At 50.2% G+C, this 21,345-nt stretch overlaps 2 protein-coding genes across 2 annotated transcripts; one reads left to right on the forward strand and one right to left on the reverse strand.

Moving 5' to 3' along the window:
• Positions 1–6,752: 6,752 nt before the first annotated feature.
• Positions 6,753–8,045, reverse strand: LTR84_002431 (uncharacterized protein; the record flags this gene model as incomplete). Its single annotated transcript, XM_064846041.1, has 1 exon — positions 6,753–8,045. The coding sequence occupies one exon, from the start codon at positions 8,043–8,045 to the stop codon at positions 6,753–6,755; it is 1,293 nt and encodes a 430-aa protein (XP_064706266.1).
• A 7,517-nt stretch (positions 8,046–15,562) lies between these two features.
• LTR84_002432 (uncharacterized protein) lies at positions 15,563–16,550 on the forward strand (the record flags this gene model as incomplete). The annotated part of the gene is made up of 2 exons (XM_064846042.1): positions 15,563–15,820; positions 15,879–16,550. The coding sequence occupies 2 exons, from the start codon at positions 15,563–15,565 to the stop codon at positions 16,548–16,550; spliced, it is 930 nt and encodes a 309-aa protein (XP_064706267.1).
• Between the last annotated feature and the right edge of the window lie 4,795 nt (positions 16,551–21,345).

Consider the following 21,345-nt stretch of genomic DNA (forward strand, 5'->3'; position numbering starts at 1 on the left):
TGAAGGAAAATGTGCCCGTAGGAGGTTTCGCTAGAGGCAGTGAGTGTCGACGATTTGGACTCAGTATGTTTGGGTCTTAAAACTGGGCGATGCAGAGCTTCTGCTTCATTTTCGCAAGCCAGAATCATTTGGCGTATCAGTTAGTAAAATTACCTCTGCCATGGTTAAAAGGCAATTCCAATAGAAAATTCGATCCTGTGTACACTCGACCATGTCGTTGAGTTGGGAAATGGAGCTGTCACATGAAAGCAAACATCACCAGTGCAAGCATCCGCGGATCGTGGGGTAAGGGCCAAGCGTCAAATCCGCAAATATAGTTTTCTGGTGTTGATCATCATCCTTCTCGTGGGGTTAGTCAGACTACATACGGAGCAGTCTCCTAAGTCTAGGCCGAGTGCCTCGTGACGGAGCCTTGTCAAAAAGTGCTCAGAGCCTAGAGGCAGTGTTTCGTAATTCCCACTTTCCACATCCAACATCCAACATTGAAGTCCGCTTTAGTTGTGAGTTCAATACATTGCGCGTCGAGATTCGCGGATAGCCAAGTCGATTGCAGCGATTTCTGAAACCTTACCTGTCGGACAAGAGTCATGGCTGAAAACTCAGGAGAGTGCCAGTCGTTTGCCCGGTCGGCGGTCGAACCCTCGGGATCGTAGTTGGCGAATGCGTGGGACTGCAGACAACGGTTAAATGCCGATATGCAGCGAGCTCATTTTCAACCGACTCGGACAGCAACAATTTACCGGTGGTCACCAACTGCATGTTGAAGTCAGAACAATTTCACTGCCCAACATATCTCTGATGTGCGATTCAGTTGAGATACCAGATCTCCCTGCAACCCGACTGTCCACTCGTCCGGACCAATGTTCTTGACCGCCTCAAAGAGGAAAAACAGCGATGAGTACGCCACACCGCCTCGACCAGCGCAGCGCCATTGAGCTGATTGTCTCAAAGTGCAAGGAATGCAGTCGAGGCTCCACACCACAGGATAATGCTAGACCATGATCCATGTCATCTGTGGGATGTGTTACAGAACCAGAGCCCGAGTAATTATCTGGTGTCTTGATTTGGAGGATGAGTGGTTGTGCTTTGCATAGGCTTGACTGAAACTCATCCAGTCATGCTTCTGATATGAGAAATGGGGAGAGCAAGCAGCTGTGTGCTAGCACATACACTTGCATGCCCAAAGATCTGTTGAGTAGGAGCGTGCCTTCTCAAGACCAATGACCCTTCTGTCTCGAAAAGCAGTGTCGATGGGTAACACTGGGAGAGATGGCAACTATGCAAGGGAGACGCTTGCAGAATGGAGATGTGCCATGTGCCATCATGCTGGCCTGGGTTGACTTACTGTGTTCTGAGATATCTGGGCTATTCACAGAGCATCTGATTGTTTCATAATCAAAGGTTCACGATCGAATTGGTTCGTAGGAGGCACATTCCTTCCGAGGGATGAACATCTGACCGAGCCACGCCAGTGTCTGACCAGTGTTCTGGTCAGAGCAAGCATTCGACGCGTATAATTCAAAGTAATCAACACCTACCGTGGCATCCTTCAAGATCAAGCTTTGTGCGGAAAATTGTAGAACGTCAACCTCCAGCTGAGTAGTATGCTGAGACAGTATTGGACAAGTATCTTGTCGTACGGTTGACCTAGTCCGACAGTACTTACTCATCGGCAACTTAGATTCCGAATATCAGAACACTGCCCTGAACTTTCCCCAAGCGACAATCGGGATTCGGTTAGCAAAGAACGTATCATGTCATCTTTGAACATTAATGCTAGTCAACAGAAGCCATGTGCTGCTACCACGACAGTACCTGTTGGTGTACCTCTAAGCTATGCGCGCCTTGATGGGCGAGCATTTCAGCTTCTTGCATTTTCAGTCAGACAAATCTCGCGATTTCTGGGAATGTGCTGAGGCGTTTTCCGACCTTAACTTGAACATCTCAGCTGATAATAGTCCTCTTGACACTGATCATTATTGAAGGGTCAACGACCATATCCAGGTTCGGGGTTTGGCCATGTTGCTACCGCCCGAAGAGTCGTCGATCGTAACATGTTCTTTGGTTCTCCAAAGGGCAAGGCGGGGGTTCTGTCGAACCTAATCACACGTAACCCAGTCCGATTTTGCACGATCAGATCAACGCCGCAACTGCTGCGTAGGGGATCAACAGAGTACGGAAAGCATCCTTCAGTTGCGGAAAACCCTCAGAGGGGCGCTTTCATTGTCCGTAGCATTGTGCATTATCCGCAGTTTTTCGTTCACTGGAAACTTGAGGTTGGCAGTTAGGATCCTCCCATTCGATCGCTTGCGGGATTAGCTTTCCTCCGTTCTTCGGTGAAGCAATTTCGAGTGACTGGTTTGAGATAAGACGTCCAAAGACGCGGGTTTGAAATATGACAACGGAGTTGTTCCGTGTCTTACTTGGGATGACAGATCTGCGCACAAAGTACTCTGTTAAGGTTTGGTGACTTCATGCTCGAAACGAGACACACACGCTAGATAGCAACAAAAAGTCAAAGAGCGTATCAATTGAACCAGCCGAGAGTGAACTCATCTTCCTGAAGTTTCTTGTAGTGGGGTCTTGATGATGATACGGGAAATGGTCGATGTAATGATTCGGCCCTTGGTTCAGTGGTACCCTTCTTGCCGACTTGTCGTTCTCTGAGAGGAAGTGTTGAAAAGGTTGACTCTGACGTCCAAATGTTGAGGGAGGCATTTCCCCCGCAATAACGTCAACTAGAGAGTAACTAACTGGCGGAAGCCATTTCCTCCCGCATATCCGGGGTAAACAGTAGACGTTGATTCATCTGTTTAGGGCCCTCGGCACCCCTCAATCCTCGGCAACTGAACTTCCAGGGGGAAACAGCTGCCTAAGCTGCCTGGGCTGACGAAAAGCTTTTGTCCGCCGCTTCCCCGCGAGGGAAGAACTTTGATACAATACCAGAATTTCACTAGCATGGTGTAAGTTCAGTCTATCGACAGGATTTTCAATTCTTGCAGTTGTCAGAGTCAGTCGCGAAGGGTTATCAAAACTGTGTTGGACAGGACAGGAGACCCCAGGAGGTACAGTCTTCATGAAATCAGAGTGTATGAAAGTCTGTGTGCCTTGAAATCTTCACACTTGCATGACAAGGACATGTAAATGAGATAGACTTTGCTCATCACGGTTCAGTCAAAGACTGAAATATTTGTAAAGGGCAGAGCCAGGACTGATTTCTAGCACGTCGTACGTGAGTTCCAAAACAATCTGTCCAGTACTCCATAGGATGAGTGTGACATGTCGAATAAATGGATCAGTCAAAGAGAACGTTACACATGGGCCGGCTCGTCATGCAGGGGAAACATCATAACGGATTCCAGTTTCCTTGCACTACTCAGCTTGCATTTTGATGGGGAGCGTCTATTGTGTGATAATAAACACAGAATTGAACCTTTCCTGGCTGTACAAAACACTTGACTTGTCGAACATTTGATCGTTCTTGTTGCGGTCGTTCACACCAAGAAGACCGTTCGCATTCGTACGCGAAGATCCACACTTGACAGTATTGTGACTTTCTCCATATTCAAGGCCGAGAGATAAATCAGCCGATCGCTGGACTTTGCTCAAGAGAAATCATGTTGGACCACTCGCCCACGAGTGACCGTCTCCACCGCATGAGGTTCGGATTTGACAAGAGCACGTCAATATCAGTAAGCGGGTTGAATAAGCATTTCCTAGATAAATAGTTTGAGGTTTAGGTCGTTGCTTGCACCTGGGACTTACTCGTAGCATGGCTCGAGCAGCCAACCTTGGTGTGGGAAGAAGGGTTTCCCGAGCGACGGCTTGACTCTTCGGACCGAGTGACCTTTTGTGAAGGAGAATCTGAAGGGTGCGAGTGGTAATGTTCCATGTAAAAAAAGCCTGACTGGGGTAATAATTACTTGAACGCTAAGGTCCAAGCAAGACATTGACCTGGAGATCCGTTCTGGGCGTGCATATGATTCGAGAGGCAACCTCGCAAAGACTATTAAGTTTTGTTTATCTTCGTGACAACTGATATTGAACTTCATCGGTGGCCTCGCCAACAATTGCTTCGATTGTCCGTCAACTCGGAGACGAACCTAGCCGTTATTTGCATAGCCAAGAGATAAAACTCATGTAACTAGGACGGAGATGTGACTCCAGAAGTGGAGACGAACTTTGAACTCGACAAGGTATTGTTCCAAGTGTTTCGCCATGGTCATTAATGTCGTAGCTCGATGAGTTCCACTGCTTAGACCAGCTGGGAGTCATGACTTACGACGTGTGAGCAGGACAACTTGTGAGAATCTCATGCTGATGGATGAATGGATGGATGGATGGAAACAACCTACCTAGAATCAATGATGGATTGCATCAGTTCATTTCCATCAAGGTTCTCCGCAGAATGTATCGTACTTACATACCCCACCATTACTTGTTAAAAAGATGGGGCTAAGGCAAGCTGCAGCCTGCACGGATTAGAGTAAGTCCGAAGAATTGTCCTACGGCCAAGGGACAGTAACCTTGTGTCCACAATCACGCACTTGCAATCTGCTTTTTTGACGTACTGCACCACAGACCAAGGCCGACAGTACACCTGGTTCGTCTTTCATGGAGGCCCCTGAAACCATGAGTAATTGAGAAAGACTATTCCAAAGGTTGATACAGATAAGGCTTTTGGATCCATAGAACACCTGATAAGGAAGATCGACATGTCCCCGACTAGAGCCCAGCACAGAAAGTAGCTCGCTGGGGAGCATCGAGAAGGTATCTATGCCGATATTGCCGCGAACTGCCTATGGAACGCACCAAGGGAGAGTTCACCCGGTCCCCCATGAGGAACGTAACCGTAATGATGAGTACCATGGCCCTAGCCGGGTCTCTAGTAGTGCTGAGACGGTCCCGAGGTAGCTACCAGGCAATCAGCATGTCATCCGAGCATTACCGACTCGAGGTCGAGTCGAGGATGATGGAGACTTGGCCAATACAATAGTCATGCCGGATGGGCGCCCCGGAAAGATGGAGTATTGCTGGCCAGCAGCTTTAATAAGTCCAAGTGTCGATCAGAAATGTCTTTGCAACCTTGTCCCCACTGGCGGTCAATAGTCTTTGAAACACATGTAATAGTGACAACACAGAATGGCCCATGCTCCCGCTCCCTTTTGCGAGGCACGGAAACAGTCCGATGTAGTTGAACAGATGCTCACAGCATGATCGGAGAAGCCGTTGTATTCATTTGCCCAAATGAGCACGGGGATGGATTCAATATTGCGGTGTCTCACTCTCACTCGTTAAAATTGATCAATGATGTAGCGGAGCTGTCTGCCTAGAATTTTATCCATGACGAGACATTGTCATCCTTTGGCATCATCGACCAGGAATAATTAGACATGCTCCTCGCGCCGTACGAAATACGGAGTGGTTGACGGAATTTGCTGCTGGAGTTTCTGTCCATGGCACGGATACTCGAATGCTCCCGAGGACTTCTCGTATCCAGCAAGCCTCGCATTTCTGACTCCACAAAGATCTTCGGCACGAGAGCTCGGGGCTCCGCGATTACCCCGTCTTGGGTGCCTTTCAGAGGTCGGCAGAAATGTTGGATGATTCTTCGTCTGGGGAAACCTCGCTCTAATTTGCGACAATCATCTTGCCACGAGAAAGGACAAAGACAGTGCGAGCGCGAATACGCAGTAACTTCCAAGCCTCTGACCGCCGGATTGCCTCGTGTCATTCCAGTATCGTAATGCATGCGCAAGATTGGGCCATTGCGGTCTTTCCTCATAGTGATTGTGTAGTGATGCATCATCTGAGCCCTGCATAGTGTGGGGGATTAGTTGCACAGGCTGATAAGCTGAACATCCCTAGTGGTACTCTGTACTGCAGGTGATCTGAGGATTAGTCGTTGGCCCCCCATGTTTGACATCCTGTTCTTGTGTGAAAAGGCCGACCGCAAAATGTTGCCTTGGATCGCCAGGATTGACCGTGCCCCAAAGTGACAGCCTCTCCGTCCCAAGCGAGTCCGGGGTTCGGTTGAACTGTGTTGAAGAGGCTTTTTGAACGGGCGCCAGTGATGCAATGTGACTCAGCTGTCAAAAGTCAAGGAAATTTCCAGTTTTCCGAACAAGGAATTAGCAGACTGCCATGACTCGAACTCTGATAACTGTTCGATTGGGTGGTGCTGGGTTTGCAGTCCGAGGAGTATATGGCGCGATAAGCCTGAAAGTGGACAATGAACGGCAACGGTCACAACTCACCAAGCAAGAGTGCTCCATGTGATTGATCACAGTGCCTGCCTGACCCTCACATGAAAGTACAAACCCAGGGGACACTAATTTTGGCTGGGCACAGCATCTGGCTTGTAAAGCTTTGAATTGGGCTATCTGAAATTACACATGTAAACGTGGGATTGGCTGCTCTGCAGAATGCGAGTGCCTGTTGCCTGACTCGAAAACCAATATCTCTGCCAAAAAAATCACCAATAAACACCATCTATTTCGCGCAATCGTGTGGCGCATTCCATGATAATCCTGATCCGTCTATACCTCGCTCCTTGCTGTTATTCTACCGTAATTGAATACCTGATCAGCTCATGGGGCTTGATCGTCCAAATCGATACAATAGACACCGTCTTGTAAACTCCAACAAAGAGAAATAAAATTCTGAGTGAAGAAACCGATACAACTCTGCGTAGCGTAAAGCAATACTGGGAAGCCTTGAAGCCTTCATGTGTTCGTTTTCGAATAAAGTGGTCATCTTGTCATAATGTCTCCGTTAACGGATGGCGCTTTGCTGGATTCGCCTGAACTCAGACCGCTTGGCGGGTTCAACATATCTGAGAGGCCGATTTTGGGAAGTTGCGGCACCGGGAGTTTTCGCTGAGTGCCAGTAACGATGTCGGCGATGGAAGGGCCGCTATGCTGAGGAGGGGGGATGTGAGCATAAGACCCATCTGCTTGAGGTTCCATTGGGGCCAACAATGGAGTGTGGCCCAAAGACAAGTGTCGAAGCCCAGGGAGCTGGAGATCGCTACCATGTGGGCGAAGACGCGGAGAGTGACCTGGAGTGGCAAGTGGCGTATGATCTGGCGTTGGCGATATTGACTCGTGTGAGAATGTTGGAGACGATGGAGCCGTAGAATGAGGCGAGTTGGGTCTGGATCTCTTCGTTCGATGATCCTCGTCATGGTTCTCTTGAGAGTGGGATCTTGACATGGAGTGAGAGATAGCGTAGGCCGACAGAGACGGTAAACGCCCATTGCTGTTGTAGTTTCGGTGACTGAATAGATGGTGCTGATGCTGATAGGGCACTCTGGTGACATGCTCATCTCGCTCCACTTGAGAAGCAGCAGTGGCCAGAAGGTTGATATCCATCGAATTTCCTCTGTCGTCGATTCGGCCAAAGGGAGTCAGATGAGATGGAAGATGAGAGCTATGGCCAGTATGCATGGCGAAAGTATGAGGCGGTGAAACATTGGGAGAACCAGCGACTGAGGTGGGTGCCGACCGTGGCATGTTGGCCTTGTTGGGAGGGGGCAACATTTGTGCTTGGGCTGCAAAGTTGGGGTTGGAACCGTCCTGAAGGCCGGCCAGGGCGGCAGCGGCGGCAACCTGGTGAGTTTTCTGATTCCTGCGGGAATTGGGATTGTTGTGAATGCGCGAGTGTCGAGTCAACTCGTCGGAGCGGCTAAATCTCTTGCTGCATCCTGGGAATTGACAAGCGTGAGGCTTCTCTCCTGTGTGGGTACGAATGTGTCTCGTCTGATGTTCAAGTCGATGAAAGGCTCTGTCGCACAAGGGGCATTTGTAGGGTCGAGGAAGGTCCTGCCTCTCTTCGCCGTTGTTCGGGTTGGCCAAAGCAGTAGGCATCAGGCTGACGGCGGTAGCCATGTCGACGTCTGTCTGGGTCGAGGTGGAGGCGTTGTTGTCCAAGGAGGCTGCGGCGAAGTCTGCTGAAGGGGGAGAGATGGGAGCAGGAATGGAAGAAGGTGGAGGAGAAGGGTTGAGAAGAGCAGTAAAGTCTACTGCAGACGAAGAGCGTTGCATTCGAGCGAGGAGACAAATTGTTCCCCGAGAAGATCGCTTATCGTGGGGTGAATCATCCACTTTACCCTAGGGGCAGTCGACGTGACGCATGCAAATGTCTGGCCAACCTGGGGTCGGAAAGGGAGGGAAGGCGCAAATGATGCGGAAGGTGGACTAATAGTGTGGGCAGGTTGGAGTGGACAGTGGTGTGGTGTGCAGACGGTGGTGGTAAGGTGTGGTCAGAGAATTGAATGTGTCGGGGGGTTGGAAAGAAGGTGACGAAGAGATGAGGTAGGTACGAACAGAGTACTCCCCAAGTTAGGTCTGCGAGATTTTGGGCTGAGAGAGGGATGAGCCGGTCGGGCGTTCTGGTGATTGGAATCTCGGAGGGAAAAGTCCAGGCAGTTTGTGCGCAAAGGAAATGCAAATGGAAATTATCCGGCAATGCGGACTGGAAACTGGAGACCGGGGGGAGCAGGGGTGGGTGCTGATGAGACAAGGTGGGTGGCTGTCTTTGCTTTTCCTTTGGATTCTGACGGAAGGATGCAGAAGCAGAAAGAGGCGAGGGTCCAAAATGCTGAGTGAGGGTGAAGTGAAGGCTGAGGTCTGACGGGAAGTCTGGGGGTGCCGAACCAAGTGTGGGCGGGATTGACTGGTACCAATAATACCGAGTACGAGGTACGAAGAATGCCCGCGGTTAAGGGAGATACCTAAGTAGGTACCTGACCGTGCGGCTTTTCGGGGCAAGGCAGGCTCAGGTTCAGGCTCAGGCTCCAGGCTCCAGGCTCAGCGCTCCTCCCCTTAGGCCCTGATGTGACGGTTTCGTAAGGTTGGGGTATTCCCAGGCTTGGGGATGGATTGGGTTGGGCCAGGGCAAATTGAGTGGGAACAGCTAGCGTAATCCTTATCGGTTCAGCTGAAAGGGATACCCGTCGTTTACTGCCAGTGCGAGAGATGGAGAAGTGGCTCGGAGTCTATTGACAGATCCTGGGACAAGGATGCTGTAAGTTGTAACTCTGAGAACTTGAAAGGCCTTGGTTCCGAAGTCAGAGCTCAACTCGGTCGGAGAACAGGGCCGAGGAACAGAATGAGACTTTGGGTCACTTGTACCGCGCGTCGGATGTCTCTACGAGTACCTTGAACGCCCTTGAGACAGGTGTGCCAGAGCCAGTGCCGAGTGTGGCCGAGGTCGCTCTTTTGGAAAGCCGTCACACGTAAGTGATGGTGCGAGGTGCATAGGCTTGTTAGCACTACTACTCAGGTACTTAGTAATTCAATTGATCTCATTATTGCTTCGCGGCCTCTCCCCAGGTCAACCGGGTCTTGATATAAGTGATACCTCGCCCACCTCCAACGCCAGTCAGTCCACGGTGGATTTCTACTGCCATACAGGACTCGTACCAACCCTGGCTGGCACCCTACTCGTTCTGCGTACGTACAGTACCTACATAGGTACCTGGCAAATGAGATGACACTGCTGGTCCGCAATAAAATCAGTAGAATGACACAGGCGGTGACTTGCAAATACGGGCAATGGCGATAGTGGAAGGACGCCAATCCAACAAATAATATGGGGAAGGGCCTTGTTCGGCGTGGGGCGCCCTGTGCCCTACTAGGCTGCCTAGGTGCGATTATCCCGGACGGATAGTGTTCCAAGGGGTGTGGTGCGGCGGTGCCTGAATGTTCTTTCCCAGTGCTTGAATGACGTGATGCTCGGTGTTGGCGTTGAGGCTTATGGAGCTGGATGGGCCACTCCCGGGGAGAAAAATAATTAATACCTCGCTCCCAAGGTCTGATTGAGCCAACTCGCTCAATAGGAGTATATACGGACACTCACCGCAAGATGCATGTGCTTGACTTTAGTGTGGGACTCTCTTGGAATGTTGAAACCTTTGAAAAGGAGTAAAGCTGAGGGCATCAAAACGCAGCCGAACAAGTACCGTTTTGGCGACCCATGGGCAAATACGGGCCTGATTTCGGGGTTTGAGTGACATGTGGAGAGGCGCATGTCTCTTGTCAGACAAAATCAATTGAAAACCCGGCCTTTTCCAGCTCACGAAAACGACTCGGAATAGGACGGGCACGTCCAAGCTCAAATCACGACACTCCTCAGGCTATGGAGTCCATGGTACGAAATAGAATAATGATGACGACTGCGGGTATATTCATATCCAGCCAAGAGGCCAGAAACTTTCACATGGAAACGATGCCCTTCAATCCGCCACGCCACGGCCCTGAAGGTAATCGATGAGAAAGCAAAGGAAAGAAAGCCCATGCATGTCAGAATGCGCCTCTGAGATTCAGACCGAGCCTCCTGCTGTGCCACAGTAAATGTTTAATTCTACACGCCACAGACATCTCGGACCAGAAGCGCTTAAAAGGAAAAATGCCATCCCTCTACCGACCGGAGGAATGGTCTGTGAACATTCCCTAGTGACCGAGACCGGGAGTCCCTCGAGTCTATCATCACGGACGACTCTAATATCCAAGTCTTTGAAAAAATTCCTTGTGGGATGAGGCTTTCACACGCGGCCCTGCGGAAGCCTATTATTGGGTGATAGCATTCCTGCTCAGATGCATGTGGATGGGGCGGCCCCAGTCCGTCACCTTGGTGGGTTGCCGACACTTTGGAATGGAACGTTAATCTGGCGTACCTAGCTCAGCCATCGCCAAATGTCACAGATTAAAAAATTTTGGGATTGCGACACCGTGACCTGGCCTTTACCGTCTCCGTCACGAGCCAACAAAGTCTATGACATTCTAGACACGACTCACGCTTTTGATCCGTTGAGCGCTGGGCTCATGGTCAGACGCCTCGTCATGATCCAGATCAACAGCAAAAGGAGTTTTTGTTGGGCACAAACCTATATCTAAAGCAAAGGCATTGAACTGCAAACTGGGTCTGGGGTAAAATCTAGAAACGCTTTCGGTTACCCCTTCGCCAAGTCACTAAACAATGATGCGACCCGAGGTGGCATGCATCAGCAAGCCACCCCGAATGTCCTTTGCCGCAATCCTCCGCGGGCGCCTTGTCCCCTTGGGTCTTTGACAGTTATAAGACGATCCCCACGCTGGTATTTATCATCGCTGTCATCATGGTTTGCATCGGCTTTCGAGTCATCCAAAATAAACGTATGGTCATCACGATCGATTATCCAAAACGCAGTTTTTGTTCTCCCGCTGATCAACATAGAGGAATGTAACATCGTTATGACATGCTGTTTTCACCCCCGGCTGCTCGCTGTTAGAGTGTACAATGCACGAGGGTTCTAAAAGTACAAGACTATTCCATGTGTTCATCAGCACACCCCAACTCCCATCCGGAATAAAATGCCTGACCTGAAACCAGTACCTCGTTATGCTAGTTGATGACTTCGTAGTAGCCCGCCTCCAAAAACAAAAGAAGACCAGCATCCGAAGTATCCCACGCTGTAATCAAAACAGATCCGGCCTGAGTCGGAAGTTTCGGCCCCAAAAATACCTGTCGACTCCGTGGGATGATGCCCCTTGGGTCTGCTCCAGTGATCAAGCCTGAGGCACGACCTGACTCAGCTACTCTTATTCAGACTCATCTTTCCCAGGCATGCGTGATCGATAGGCTTTGCTGATGGGTGCTTTCTTCTCCAAAAAAAAGGTGACGCAGGCGATGACCGGACCAACCAATTTTGCCAATCTTTTTCAGGAGGTTGTCTCATCCATGATGCGTTTGGCAATCGAAATGAAAGGGCGGTTGATCGTGATAAGCCACATCAATGGCGACATGTTTACCTATCGATTCGAATATGCTCTCGGAAACCAGGGCGCTCGTAAAGTCCTCCGTCCAGTGAACACCCTCGACACATGACAGAATCGAGATCTCCCACTTTCTGCTGCCTACTCGTAGACATGGCGTTGGATGGATGCGTCCAGCAATCGTAACTGTTTATGTCTTCCCCACGGTTGTTGCCTGATAGCAGAAAAGCGGCAAGCTACTGATTGCCAATTGGCGAATCATACTCTGTATCGGTCGCTGGATCGGCGTACTTCACCTCGAATAATGGTCTTATCAGGCTCTTACATTACCTAGAACCCCGTAGTACGCCTAGTGATCTACAAGCAAGACTAGATCTATCGTTATCGAGACCTGTGCCTACAATCGGTCCTTTGAGTCCTGGCTAAAACTCGCCTTCAAAAAGCTCGACTTCCAAGTAACCTTATGAAGTAAGAGTACGAGCTATAGATATGCCACAGCCAACTGCTCATCCACGCCCCGATTGCCCACTGTTCAAGTTGCGGGACATGGAACTCGGCCATCCCACAACAATTTCATTCTTCCACCAGCAGCCGGGCGTGGCCTGACAAAGTCCGAGCACCCTGAAGGCAGTCACGCAATGCACAATCTCAGGGCAAGGAGACAAATCTTGATAAGCACGCCAGTGGGGCCTGGAATTGAATTCAGCCTGATGTTGTGGCTTGTTTCCCCACAGGGGCAGCTTTGTGGGGAGAGTCCTCCCAAGCTTCTGGAGCACAGCAAAGTTTGACCACCCGTCTTCCGATTGTCTTCAACTGAAGGCCTAGATTCTGATACCTGGCGTCTGCTTCAAATTGCTTTGTCTGACTCTCGCATCGGTGGATCAGTCAATCAGCTCATGCTCAGAGCGTGGGATTGCGATTTGTTACATGATCGGAGATCACATTGATGGTTGAATTATGGGGCGAGACCAGTGGGCTTGATAGTCTTGCAAGTTGCGGCGACTTTACCCCCGGAGTAAGTACGGAGTAGGAAGTACCTAAGGCTACACCTCTGCGACAATCATTGAAGAATCGACCTACCCACCTTGGCCCGGCGCAGAGATAAGCAGACCTGGAGTTACGGAGCAGATATATCCGTATCAATCAGATACCCATGGACTGCGTACCTCGCATCTAGGTACCTAGGTAAGCAGGTGCTCCGGAGGTACATTTTCGGTTTGTCTTCGGGACAGAATGGTCTCGATAAGACGCGGAACCGACGGCCCGAAATCTCATGTCAGATCATAGTGTGAAAAGCTCAAAAATCACCCCCAAACTCGAGACAATAATGATGATCATAATGGTTCACCCGAGGCAAGCCTGCTGGCTGGAGACATACTGTGGCAAGTTGGCGACTCGAGCTAGGTACCCAGTTACCCACGTACGGTGTACCAAGCTATCTACAAGGCACCGAGGCTTGCGAGATTGTCTTGCCAACCATGGCCGAGAACGAAGCTGAAAACCTTCCAACACAACTACGCTTCAGGTCTGTCACGAAATCAAGTGACTATTTATACGGACAACATTGTCGGTGTCTCTCGCAGTTGAGAGATGTCGTTGCTTGCGACTAATAGTGACCTGGCCATCAAAAGTATCAGGCTCTGCACCGGGACCTTTCCGAGAAGCCCCTTTTAAACCGATGCCTCGTTCCTCGTGGATCGGGTTCCCGCCTTGTGGGTGACTTTGACGATGAACGGTTCGAAAGCAGCCCTCTCCTCATGCTCCGAACACGAACTTTGCATTGTAACCATTGCAAGCTTGCACCAAAACTCGTAATGTGACTGCACAGCAGGCATCGATTGCTAACTATCCCTTGACCACGGAAGACAACCGTTACTTCAGCACGTGTTCAGCTTGCTCATACCAAAAAACAGATCGGACTTGCGTCGGAACCGAAGCGACTTCGCGTTTCGAACAGGTTTCTATCCGAAACTCAAACAAAACACTCCTGGGCATCTGGGTGGTGTTTGATACAGCAAACAGCTAGGAACGAACCTCTCCTGCCGGTTCATATCACATGTCAGGCTACGAGGTGACTATTCGCTCTGTCTATTGTATTGGTGTTATCGGCGCAGTTGGCCGACTTTCTGCGACATTTTCAAATCGAGGCGAGACTGAGTCCGACTTTCCTCAGCGGGCAGGACTTTCTTGCTAGCACAATATCCATATGCAGCATTCCATCGTTCCGGTTGACCTCTTTGGGCTTGACCACTACTAGAGATGAAATGTGGCGGTCGTGGAAATGCGAACAAATTTCCCAGCCTGACCAAAATATTAAAATTTTTTCTAGAAATCAAATCCCGCGGATGTACCCGCAGTATCATCCAGTCAAGGACCCGCATGGCCACCTACTCGTAAGATCCCATATCGCACCATATTGATATGGAGTGTGAATCGCGTTATCTTCCCTCGCCCGTCAGCTTATCATGGGATACACGGATATACGACGCTGCGATTTCGCAGACCGCTGCATGTGAAAGTCAAGAATCAAATCAGAGCTCGGTCATCACACCCCGAGACGGCGGAGCCTGAGATGGAGACCAGGAATCCTCCTTCCGCCCGATGAACACGTTTTATTGACAGTGGCCATGTTGAATAACGACTTTGCGAAATCTCTATCCCCCTGAGGCCCGCCTCTGGGATAAATTCAACGTTTACGCATCAGGCTTCATTGCCGTCAAGTATTGCATCAGCATGACAAAGACGTGAACCCAACAATGCTTCTCGATGCTACTGCTAACTTTGCAATGGCCATCACCACGTCGTGAATCGAAACATGTGGTGGACATAGGTCGGGTGCATCTCGGGAATGGTCGAATGGTGTGAATTAAATTTTCATGCTTTAGGAGATGATATCCGCCTCCCCGTGTTGCCTCAATGACGTGTTTGTAGTGCAGTGATTGTTTGGGAGGGAGTTTTCATCCAGTTACATATCTTTTCATTCACTTAAGGTCCAGAGTTGAGTTCAGGTGAGTTGCGAGGCTTTGAGGCGCTCTTTTTCTCCAAAATCACCCGAGTTATACAGCATGGCCTGGGATATAAGTGCAGTGGGAAGATAGCATAGAGATGCCCAGTGTATAACTAAATATCTAGGCAAGTTCGAATTGAATTTAATTATACCTTCTTTAGTTACCTACGTAATCATGTGCAACGTATCAAGACAATAACTGCACCGCAACTCTTCATGCTCGGCATTTCTTCTACTTCACGTAGTATGGTAGAGGATTAATTCTCAATCTGATAAGCAGTGTCTGCGCGCTCAGTTACCTTTGTAATTCACGCTGTTTTGCACGAACCCACGAACCCATTGACGGAGACGCCATGGCTGAATTTCCGCTTCTGACTTCAATCGTTTACTTGAACTGTGAACAAAGATTGGTGATCTTTCTGCTCAATGACTTGCATTTCTTACACATATCGCAATCATAGACCTGCCTCCAGAACTCGGTACCCTCCGGCGACGTCGAGTCATGCTCTGAGTACCTGCCAAGACCTCACTTGGAAAGTTTACAATGCCGATGATATCATACCTGCTAAAGTTCTCCGCCTGCAGTCCGGTGCGCGTGTCCCTGACACACCGTGACGCTGAAGGACGACCGACAATGACCATCAACGCTCGAATACTGCAAGTATCTCAACGACAGACTCACACGTGTGTACAACGATACCAATATATGCAATGAATTAAGACCTCTTCTACATGCTCTCTCTGCGGTAATTCTGCACGATTCTCAAAGTTCTCTGATTAATTCCCATCACGCGAAATCATGGCTCCTGCTCACAAACGAAACTTGAACATCGACGACTCGAGGTCCGAAACCTCGAGTACAGTGCCGAACCATAAGGACGGAAAGAATCATTTGGTCCCCACCAACATTTCAGGGACCTCCAAGAACAATCGCGCAGTCAACGGCTCAACCACGAAAGCCTCTCTGAACGGGGCTGCCGTGGCTGCGGCTGCGGCTGCTACAGCACTTGCCCAAGCTGCTCCAGTAGTGGCTGATAAAGACCCTAAGGTTCCTCGTGTATGTTCAAAAGTTCCATTTTGGCTCGGTCCAGCAAGCTGACAGCCATTCTTCACAGCAAGCAGATTGGACCTCAACTCCCAACTCCGTTCTCCGCACTTATCGAATTGCGTACCGGCTTCAAGCCCCCTCCACATTCTGCCATCCTCATGCCGACATAATTCACAAATCCTCGTCAATAGCCCTCCGATCGCCCTCAGCAGTCCTTGCTCGTCGTAGACTTCGTGAAGAGAAGCATCGACGAAGGAAAGTCGATCTCCAACAACTGAACGGGTCCTCCGTCGCCACCAACAACAAAGTCGCCAAGTCTAAGAACAAGAAGAAGGACAAGGACAAGTCAAAAGATGTAAACTCCCTAGAGACGTCAAGCACAGTGGGCTCTGCGTTGGCCCAGTCCATCGAGCCTCCTGATGGTACACAAAGTACAGATCCCTCTCAGCCTCACCCGCCGTCTTCCCCTTCTTCAACCTCTACAACATACCTCGGCCCACGTGAGCCATCCTCCCAGTTGGCTGTCTCGGTGCGCAAACACTTCAATGCACAACAGGTCAGCGAGGCCGACACCATTGCACGTTTTACGTATGTTGTCCAGCAAGCAGGCCGGTCGGTGTGGACTGAAGGCTGTGAGGGTGACGGCGCGGGCTCCTGGATGGGAAGTCATGGCCGTGAGATCAGGAAAGCCGATGGCCCTGGAGGCGAAGTCGGCTTTCGATTACGATTCAGGCCTTGATTTGAATTTTCGGTTCAGTTGTCAATGTTATCACTCAAGGTTGTGCGAGGCGTTCGCTGCCTCTGCATGCTACGAGGCTGGACTCGGACTGGCTGGATGGAGTCAGATGCCATGTTTGAGATGATACTTCAGATATTATCTAGCTATGGCACCAATTACAGAACGCATATTTGTACATTACGGGGTGTTCTGGGATATCATGTAAATGGCCAACGGAGACGGAAGGCGTTCTTACGGTCTCAGACGTGGATATCTTTACCACTCATCTTCTAAGTAGTTAATTCCGGCCATGACTCAATTCTCAACATTTCGTGCACTGCCATCCGAACACCAATTCTGTCTTCTCATATCTGATGGCTGCGCTGTGAAACCATTGTATCGACATCTCAGGGCTGAACCTGAAACTGATCGGACAGATAACAGATTGTTCTCGCATGGAAACATGTTTCCCAAGCCACGATGACGAGCAACGTGCGGGCCTCTAAACTCCACAGGCCTCCTCAGCCTTACAGCACTTTCAGCCTCCTGTGAGGCCATTCTCCCCGGCCTGCAGCCTCTCCACCTGTTGACCACCGACACGACCATCTCCCCTTGATCGATCGTGATTCCGTAACGGATATTGATTGACAGCGACTTTGACGAGGAAGGACGAAAAAACCCGCACAGTTGGACAGGATACTTGGGGCCAGACCGGGCCGTTGAATCTACTGCTGGGTTATCACAATCTCCTCGTCTGCTGGAGACCTGGTTGGTGTGTTGATTGTCCACCGGGTCGATTTCACCACGGTATTCGTCATGTGATGTGATGTGATGTGATGTGTGTCGCGCCGGGCAACGACCAGGTACCGCTCTAAAGTGTCTCCTCGTTGCTGTGTATGCAGATCTTGGGAGTCGTCAAATTTGGATGGTTGTAGCGCAAGGTGAGATCATGGAGGCGAACGGCTGCCGGAGAGAAGAGACATGCGAATCTAAGCCGTGGTGTCTATGTTGAAGAGATCTTTGGTCCCTTGTTCCCGCATCAGACTAAGTGATGCGTGCCCTTTCCGATCATCGGGCGGTTCAAGTGCTGAGGCTTTTCCAATTTGCCGTGGTGCTGAGTGCTACGGGCACTCTGGATATCCGGAAGAAATAACCGCCAGCAAGCGACGGGCCAGACGTACTTACTAGGTGAGTATCATGCTAGTAGCAGCGTCATATATGACAGCAGTGAGGACCCTGGACCCCGGCTTTGAGCCCTCCGAAATGAGGCACACAATTCATCCTGATGAGCCCCGGTAGCGTTGGACTTGACGCCCATTGCGATAGTTGTAGCAGCCCTGGGAGATGGTAAGGAGCGGTTGGTCGCACACCCGCCTTGTCGCAAGTGCTGAGCCTTGTGGTAGCTCTCATGGTGGTGATAGAGACCATAGGCTAATAGGCCAATAGCACATCGTTCTGAACAAATCCTGGTGGTTTTGATAATGCATTAATACTCCTGGGTTGTGGTCGACCGCTGGGATCCACAAATGCTTTCGCGCACACATCAGATGCAGGTTATGGACATGCACTTCCCGAATGGACATATATCACATTCCTGGAAATCCTCTTAATCTGCTCGCTCCAAGAGAGGAATAAACCACTGCTGTCCAGGCGCAAAAGCTTGGCCGTGATAGCTAGAGAAAATCAAATTTGCAGCACTGAACCAACCGTCAGGGATTCATATAAACAAACCAAAGGCAGGGTCTGGATTTGGGAAAATATAGACGCACTCCCATGGAGATGTGCCCAGACTAAGACCTACCGTCGCTGGTCGTTGTTCAAACCATGTGTCGACTTTGAAGTTCACGTCTCAAGCCCGATGTGCCCTTCAGGGTTGATTTGATATGTGACCAGCAAACCATTGGTCAAGAACGTCATGAGCTCAAACTTCTGCGGCTGATCGTGGTGATGTGACAGATGATCCGAAGTTCGCCTGTTCATCGGCGACCGAAAATTACAGTATGTGCAATACAAACATGCTGTGAACATCCAACCTGGTTCCCGGGTATAAACAGACTTACCGCTTATTGCTGTGGCTTGCCGAATCCAATGGAACCATGGCCATCTATGCTCGTAGTTACATTCCTTCGCTGAAGAATCCTTACAACTCACCTCTCTTCCATTTTGTCATTGATTCATTAGTTGAAGTCTTGTTCTCGTTCTGCTTCCTGCCAAGTCCAGTGATCGATGAGAGAGGAAGCGGTGTAGTAAGTAGCAATCATCTTTCGGAATTTGAGGCAGGCATGATGAAGATCGAGTTGATTCATGTAAGTCACCCAATTGCCGACGTTCTGCGGAGCCATCCAGGAGCAGTAAATATAGGTCACGGGGGCCCGAAAATAAGAAGAAGGATTGACAGCCCTCTGTCTGGCTTTCAGCCGCCAATACACTTTTCGTTCCCGCATGCGGCGGTCAGGGAAAGATCGGGTTAGGCGCCTTTAGCCAAATTTGGTTCGATGCCGTCAAACTTGCGGAAGAGCATATCGTGTTTCATCAGTCCACAGCTGGGTTTTGAGAGAATTGTGGATGAAGGACGTGGCAGATGGCATGACCCTGGAATGAGGATGCGGAGCATCGGATGGCATACATTGCACCACACTCGGAACGCTCCTACTCAAGGCTGTGCTCGCCTGTCGGCACTGGTCTGCTCGTTTTGTTGAATGAGGAGGCCTACAGATCCTTTGGACCAAGAACAACCCTGATGAATGATTGCTCGATTGTAGGGAAGAAGCCGAGTTTAGTTTCTCTCTGCACCAGTCAGGAGTTTATGAGTAGTCACAGCGAGGACTAGGAATGCCACGATAGTAGCGTACCTAGTACGAGTAGTTAGTAACACTTTTTCTAGTCCTTGGATCGGGGAGACCATGGTGATGTCCGGAACCCAATCCAGGTTAGCATGATGCGAAGCGAGACAGTTGGCTCTGCACACTGCGGGTTCGTCCGGAAACTCGGTACTTGTTGGCAAGAATCCCTGGTCCACTTCGCAAGGAATTCTCGCACACAGAGAATAGGAGAAGTAGCGGTGTGTTACGAGGCTGGGCCGGGATGAACTTCGGTCCAAACAATCAAGAAACGCACTCGATGCAACAGAACATAACTACAAATAATAATGCATCACAGAAATGATTCCCTTTGCAACACGGGATGTAGGAGAGTCACGGATGATGGGGGGATGAGGTTGAATTGGCTAAATGAAGTATGGTGGTGGTCATATTGGGCAGTGGTTCGAGTCTGGGGTAATGGTCTGCAGCGCTTGATGTGGCTGTCATGAGATCATAGTGCCGATGACGGCCCTTCATAGTAGATAGATGAAAAGACTGTGGTAGGACAAGCAATATGATGTCAGCGCTTGAGAGACCAGAAGAACAGAACCAATTGGGGAGGAAAAGAAAGAATGCATTTCAGTATGTTCATGCCCAACTCAAGGCGACAAATCTGAGTCTAAGGGCTGAGGGTAATGCTTGTGACTGGCCGTGACGCAGGCGTTTGGCAGAAAGATGTCGACGGTGCAGTAGTCAGAATTTGAAGGAGAAGCGAAGGCACTTGGGCGTGGACAACAGCCACGATACGATGCACGTGGATGGGGTTGAGCAGGTGCATGGCGAATGATAGTTGCAGTCGGAGAATTACAAGGAGTGGGAGTGGTCCTGGATAAATGTGATATATGCTCAAGAAATGAAACGATGCCATGAATAGGAGTTTTCCTGCTATTGAGGCCGTATCATGATAATAACATGAACCCATTGCGACAATGACAATTCGGATGCATTTGCGAGTAGTTCGGTATTCCAGAACTTGCCTAGGTACATAGGTACTTGGTTACTATGGCTCACAGGGCAAGGATTCGTAATGGGCTTGGGCAACAACAGCGAGTCCTTCGGGGGGATTGAAACCGATCTTGGGCTGCTTGTCTGCCTTGAGGATGTCCGCCTCCGTTAAATCTACCTAGGTAGTTATAGTAGGTACATCACAGACAGACCGAGCATTCAAAAGGCAAACACACACAAATAGTTAGGGGCCATCTTGGTCCTCAGCTTCCTCAAGGAATATTCCATGCCCTCTTAGCTGGTGGGAGGCTGGGGCTAGTGCCCTTAGCCCTCGTGGCGCCTTGGGCCTCGGGCCTGCCTGGCACCTGCACAGTGCACAGATACCCAAGAAGGCGGACGTTCACTTAGGGGAGTGCCCTGGGTCCCCACCGACCCAAGGACCCAAGGACTTCTGGTCAGGCTGCATTTCTCAGGCATTCATCAGGCATACGGGCACGGGGGGAGCGGTTCCTCTGCATTAGAGATGCCTAGGGATGGAAGCTATTGGGTGCTCTGCTGAAAAAACTGCTGGGGCTGGCTGGGGCCAGGGAGGGCCACTACTGGCAGCTGGAAAGCTTCCACTAGCGACCGCTGGGCACTTGCCAGCGAAGGTCCTTTGTTCTAACCGCTTTCCGATGCAAACTCGACACTAAATCACACCCAAAGTTGCTTCTCAAACACTGCCAGGACGTTCAGTCCCAACTGAATTCCATCCTATACTGCGATTGAGTGGTAGTGACATTGTTGTAGCCCCGTCCACTTCGATTCCTGCCTCCTGCCTCCTACCTCCTACCTCCTGAGCCTTTTGGCCTCGCACAAGCGGTGAATCAGCATCGAAACCCACACCTGTTACCGGACTCCTGCTCGCGCCTCACTACTACACACTGCCAGTGTCCTGGAATCCAACCATCCGTAGCGTGCAAACGGTCCGACCTGCAGCAGGACCAGCTAAAGACCACTTCTCAGCCAGG

The sequence above is a fragment of the Exophiala bonariae genome (genome assembly GCF_035927105.1).
Source record: "Exophiala bonariae strain CCFEE 5792 chromosome Unknown scaffold_13, whole genome shotgun sequence".
Taxonomy (NCBI): Eukaryota; Fungi; Ascomycota; class Eurotiomycetes; order Chaetothyriales; family Herpotrichiellaceae; genus Exophiala; species Exophiala bonariae.